This window comes from Papio anubis, chromosome 6 (assembly GCF_008728515.1).
Source record: "Papio anubis isolate 15944 chromosome 6, Panubis1.0, whole genome shotgun sequence".
NCBI lineage: Eukaryota > Metazoa > Chordata > Mammalia > Primates > Cercopithecidae > Papio > Papio anubis.
The window spans coordinates 44,995,457-45,001,733 of record NC_044981.1 but is presented as its reverse complement, the minus strand read 5'-3'; the positions used below and the strand labels follow the sequence as shown (position 1 = coordinate 45,001,733).

The window sequence follows — 6,277 nt, the reverse complement described above, 5'->3', positions numbered from 1 at the left end:
CCTTGTGTCTAAATAATATGATTGTTAATTAGCTTATCTCCCCAAAGGCTTGTCACTTTTTCATCAAAGAGCAGGTAACTGCATAAAAACAATGCTCTTAATTTTCTCAAAAAACACACAAATACATTTCTATCAATCAAAAATGCAAAGATGCATCTTTGAAAAACAATGGTATTACAGACATTCAAAAACATGGATACTGAAGACTTTTTACTTACCTTCCTTGTTTATCTCGTGGTTGATTCATTATTCTGCTTTTGATGACATCAGCTGGTGTTCCCAGAATAGAAGCTACCAGTCCAGAACATAAACTATAAATACAAATAAATGAAATTGAAAGATGATATGTAGTAGTTTCTAGCTTAGGAAAGGGAATGTGGTATTCAGAAAGAATATACTACTAAATGTATTCTTATAAGCTTCATAATGCTCTTTTTGCTTAAATTTAATGCTAAGTTAATTAAAGAGGTAGAAAAAAAAAAATCAAAAACAAAAAGAATGTCAGTTAACAAACAGGCATTGTGTACCTGCTGGTGCCAAGCATTCTTCTAGGCAATGAACAAGACAGGTAAGACCCTGCCCTTGAGGAGCTTATACTTCACTTGGGAAAAGGCAGAAGTGAAATAAATAATTTCAGAAGCTGACAAAAGCTATGAAAAAAAGCATGGGGAAGTGTCACAGGGAGCAAATGGGTGACAGGCAGTCAGGGAAAGCTCCTGGGGTGACAGCAGAACTGAGTGGTCAAAAAGGACACATCTGTATGAAGACCTGAAGGAAGAAGGTTACATGAAGATAGAACAGTACATGCAAAAGCCCCGAGTCAGTAATACTCTTGGAGTGATTAAATTCACACACACACACACCCCCCACCTCCAAATATTTGACTTGACACTATTATATTTACTTTTAGGGTCATCTAAATAGCATAGGAAGTTTTAGAATTTGGAAACAAAATCAGAAGCTAAATGAAATCACTATAATGTCAAGGACAGTAGACATCTATAAAATAAGTCATTCTAATGGATAATTTAAAATTGTGTTGCAAAGAGATCAAGGTACTGCTCCTTCCTGGAAAGGCCTTCTTCCTGTCCCTTTCTGTGAAAAGACACAGCCTTTCAAAACCCTTGTCTATTTCTACCTCCTTTGTGGATCCTTCCAAGTGGTTTTTTCCTTCCTCTGAACCCTGTAGTAACTAGTTGCTTCCTTTTAGCATTTCCTGTAGAGTGTTTTTATATTTGTCTTGTTTTCCTTGTTGGTAAGTTCCCTGGGTAGGAATTGAGTTTACTCCTTTGATGCCCATTGCAGAGCCCTGCCCAGTGCCTTTAACATAAAAGGCACTCAAACATATCTGTTGAGTTGGAGAGTCCATCATCATAGCCTGTTCCTGGGATGGATCAAGGTGCAAGTATTTTGAGAAGTTTAATCCAAAACATCCTACAACTTTGTCTCTTCCCCATTCTAACCACAACAAACTTTAAGAAATTCATCTTTATAAATATACTCTTCTCTAAAGGTGATGCCAGTACAATCCCAATCAAATGAGTCTAAAGAATTTATGCCAAATATGGAAGAAAAGGTTATTTAAAAAACAAAAAACAAACAAAAAAAAACAGAGTCCAACTAAAACAATCCTTACCTTGATAAACCATGAGTCATGATATTGTCCTCAAGTGGTGTATTCAATACCAAGTAGTGTTTCACTGTATCGTAAGTGGTTAAATCTGGCAATGGAAAAAGTTTAAATATTCATCAGTCAACAGTGAATGTCTTGTGTCAAGAATATGCTAGGCTTGGGGCAGGAATGTGTACCAGGATAAAAGATACCAAGGAATCTTTCTTGTTCTCAAGGAAAGCACAGCTACAGAGAGAGAGGAAAAGAAGAAGAGACAGAAAGTCAAATGTATCATTTGGACTCCTGAATCTAGCTGTGCCTAAAGTCAGCTCAACCCCTGGGCCTTTTAGTATTTGAGCCAATAAATTACTTTTTTTAGCCAAAGCTGAATTGAAATCCTATCACTTATAAATAAAAGGTCCTGACCATTATTCTACATTAAGCCTTTTATACATTTTCAAGACAGGGTCTCTGTCACCCAGGCTTGAGTGCAGTGGCACAATCTCGGCTCACTGCAACCTCCGCCTCTTGGGCTGAAGCGATTCTTGTGCCTCAGCCTCCCAAGGAGCTGGGATTACAGGTGTGCATCCGGCTAATTTTTAAATATTTTTGTAGAGATGGGGTTTTACTATGTTACCCAGGCTGGTTTCAAACTCCAGAGCTCAAGAGATCTGCTCACCTCTGCCTCCCAAAGTGCTGGGATTATAGGCGTGAGCCACCGCGCCTGGCCCTTTTATACATTTTCTCTAATGGCAATGAAGAGCTATGGAAGGGTTTTAAATAGGAGAATGACATCACAATGCTGGAGTTATATAAAGTTTACCCACACTAAAGTATAGGGAAGTAAGTTTTAATGAGGCAAGAATGGATAGGTACATTTGATTGCACTGGGGGAAACAGCCATGGACAAAGTGAACAAACACCCTTGCTCTCTGTTGTGGGATGAGACAATAAAGTAAACTACATGGTGTTTCAGATGCACTTGCTCTTGAAGTAAATGCCCTGAAGACAAAGAAGGTAAGGAAAGGGACAGAGAGTACCAGAGGGTAGGGAGGAATAGTTTCTATTAATTTTAAATAGGGTGATCAGGCAAGACCTCTTGATAAGTGGACATTTGAACAGAGACCAAAAGAAAGCATGAGAAAACAAACTTGTAGATAGCTAAGAGAAATTGCCCCAGGCAAAAATACAGTATGCTTTCTAACCCTGAGTCAGGGGTCAGCTTGTGGTGTTAGAGGAACAGCCAGAAGACTGGGCCAGCAGCAGCAGAATACGCAAGGAGTAGCAGAGTCTAGATGATGAAGAGCATCAGAAGCCAGGGGAGGCTTTTGAGCAGAGGAGTGACTGCCCGAGGTTACTATTTAGAACTTAACAGAACTACTGAGAACTCTATTAAGAACTCAATAGTTCTATTAAGAGTACACTACAAGAAAACAAGGCAGAGCAGTCATCCCGGTAAGCGACGATGATGGCTTGAATAAGGGAGTAGTGGAGCCCTGGTCAAGTTCTGGATAAATTTTGAAGAATCAACAGGATCAGCCAGCAGACTGAATACAGAATGGTAGAAAGAAATCAAAGACAACTCCAAGGTTTTGAGTGTGAACAATTTAAAGGACAGAGGCACCATTTATAGGGATGGTGAAAATGAAGATAGCTTTAAATTTTAAAAAATAAGGTAACAGCAAAGATAATCTTGGTAAAATCAGTTTCAAAGGCATAGTGGGTCAAAATGGGAATGGGGTAGATATGGAAAAACCAGTTGTGAGGCCTCTATAGTGGTCCAGTTGGAGGGAATAAATAATACTTGGACAACAGAATGGCTCCAAGGATGGAGAAAAGTATATGAGTCTGAGATATATCTGGAAGATGGAATGACTGGATTTGGTGACTGCTTGGATATAAGCAATGGAGCAAATGAAAAAGAAGAGCCAAAAATCATGCCTAGGTTTCTGCTTGTACAGCTGAAAGAGTGGTGATATATTTTTGAGATTATGAAGAATGTAGAAAGAATGGTGTGAAAGAAGAGTTTCTAGCTTCTTTCTCACACAAAGATTGACTTCCTTTGATGTTTAGGTGCTATATTACTGGAACCCTCAAAAATGCTATTTATATTCCAGTGACAAGTTTTAAGAACACCAATAGCGTGTTAATATCTGTGTTTCAAATAAATCACTCTGGATACCAGGCACATATTTGAGGATGGAGGAGGAGATGAGTTAGATGGCTGTGGCAGTGGTCCAGCTGAGAGGTTTTCAAGGCTGATGGTGTACAAATGGTCATTTTAAGGATACTAAAGTAGTAGGTATTGGAGTGGAAAACTTTTAAGAAATATTTGGGAGACAGAATTGGTAAGTGAATATGACAAATGAGGGGTAGGGATGAGTTAAGAGAACATTCAGGTTTCCAGCCTGGGGTGTTAGGAATGGGAGCAGGATTGCCAGGGGAAAGATTTGGACAGTCTGGATATAACAACGATCAGATAGCTGTATCTATCGGTTTTAATCTTAAAGGAAAGTCTGGACTAGAGAGGAGGACCTTAGAAATAGTTTGGCCTTGTCTCCTTATTGTCACAATGTGCCTATTTTAGTAAATCCTTTTCATACATCACTGTAGAATGAAGCAAAAATGCTCTGTGGAAAATATTCAATTATGACCTAGAACATCTATACAGCCGGTCAACAATATATGGTCACCAATATATTATAAATAAAAATAAAACATAAATTTTCACTTGTCTAATTTATGTGCTTTTAACTATGAAGGCAATTAGGACTTTTTAGAATTTAACAAAGTTTCCATTACCTCCCATATTCACCAGCGCTGCTCTTTGTATATTGGGTACCCAGCCTGCCCACAGCCCACGTATTCCTCCTTCAGCTAATATTTTTGCAAATGCATGATGTACACCACGAAATCTAAGGAGAATAATAACAAAATGTGAAAACTCCATATATTCCTGTGTATGAAATGCAACTGGATAAGCTTCACTTATAGCTCTTATAATCTGGAGTAAGTAACATCCAGATATAATTTATCCAGAATTATTAGAAATTGAAGCAATCTACATAAGTCTAATTTACAGATAAACATAATAATCCTTTAGAAAAAAGGCCAACATTTGACTTAAACATTTTTAATGGAAATCTTTATAAACTGTGTCATCTTCTCAAGATTATTAAACAGATAAAAATACCTTTCTTGATATTTTATATTATCACTACACGTATTAATTATAGGAGAAAGCCAAAGGTTATCAGACTTCTGGATTAATTTTACTGGTGATGGAAGGGACCTGCAAATTTTTAGAGTTCATCAAATAATGACATTAACAACAATTAATCTCATAAAAAATGACAGACTAAGAAGTAAAAAGGACAATTTCATAATAAGAGTTCTTAAAATGGAAGAATTTTAGCTTCAAGAAAATTTAGTAGACTATCTTGCTCATTTCTCTCTAGATAGATGAAGAATGGTGCTGAAGAAGCATAAACCAAATATGGAAACCTCTGGCATTAAAAAAAAGTCTGAGCTTTATGCAGTCAGAAAAACCTGAAGTCAAATGCCACCTTCACCACTTACTAGCCTGTGTGGCTTTTACTCAGGCATCACACTCTCTGAATCTCACCAAAAAGACAATGTCACATATTTATTGGACACACATAATTGCTGTTATGCTACATGAGAAGTTATGATCATGAATGATGATCACTGTAACTAAAATTTATGGAGCACTAAATGCCAAGTATTTAATATACATGGCATACATTTTAATACTGAAAACTCATGAGATAGATAATATGATTCTAATTTACGTTTGAAGAAACCAAGGCTTAAAATGGGCAAGGAACTTGACTATGATTACAAAGCTAAGATGTGGTAAAGACTGGCTTTGAATCCCAGGCTTCTGATCTCGATGTTCATGCTCTTTACTATAGTATATAGACTTGTCCCCATTACAGGTTAATATAAAGAGTTTGATTATTAAAATGCACTACATTAGGTGTATTCAAACCAAAAATTTCCAACATTAAGAACAGAGAGGAAAAAACTGAGGGATCAGTTAAAAACTCAGATATTTCTGGATCCTAATAACCAGTTTTCTCCTCTTATCCAAGAAGGCAGTGTGACTTCTCCCTGTTACTTAGTCATTAGAAGTTGTTATAAGATGACAAACTGGGCCCTGGGGTTCTATAAACTACTTGGTTAAGTCACAGTGGTACCCTTTTCTCCTGTGCTGTGCATGTTCTCTCCATGTTTTGAAGGCTGAAGGGGACCCTGGGCTGCAGTAGCCCAGCCTCCTTTTCCACTGAGTCAGCTACACGAAGAGGGGCAGAGAGCAGTGGTCAGTGGTGAAGATGGCCCCAAACCCTCCTTTGCCTCTGGCTCAGCTGCAGACCTGGAGTGTTCTGGAGGAGCAGCTCCCTTTGTACTCAGCTCAAGTCATCCTGTACTTCCCTTTTTTCTGGGAAAGGTCTATCCATCTGCATGATTTTGTCCCTTTCCCAGGGGAAACCAAGTAGTATTTTAATAAACTGTTGAACATGGAACCCTTGAAAGAAAGTCGGATTTTAATAATATAGTGTAATGCAATGGGAGGATTTTATATACCAAAGCCATACTTAAAAATTCCTTTAAATTAGGGAAAAAGAGGGCTTCAAGATGAAG

General features: G+C 37.8%; 1 protein-coding gene across 5 annotated transcripts in view; it reads right to left on the bottom strand.

Moving 5' to 3' along the window:
• Positions 1-6,277, bottom strand: part of SLC25A27 (solute carrier family 25 member 27) — a 49,701-nt gene that overhangs the window by 33,174 nt on the left and 10,250 nt on the right. For all 5 annotated transcript variants that reach the window (XM_009205315.2, XM_017957920.1, XM_003897692.2 and 2 more), the window contains exons 5-7: positions 4,415-4,527; positions 1,637-1,721; positions 219-311 (exon numbers count right to left, since the gene is read on the bottom strand). In XM_009205315.2, the coding sequence (XP_009203579.1) occupies positions 219-311; positions 1,637-1,721; positions 4,415-4,527 (291 nt within the window). The remainder of the gene's footprint in view (positions 1-218; positions 312-1,636; positions 1,722-4,414; positions 4,528-6,277) is intronic.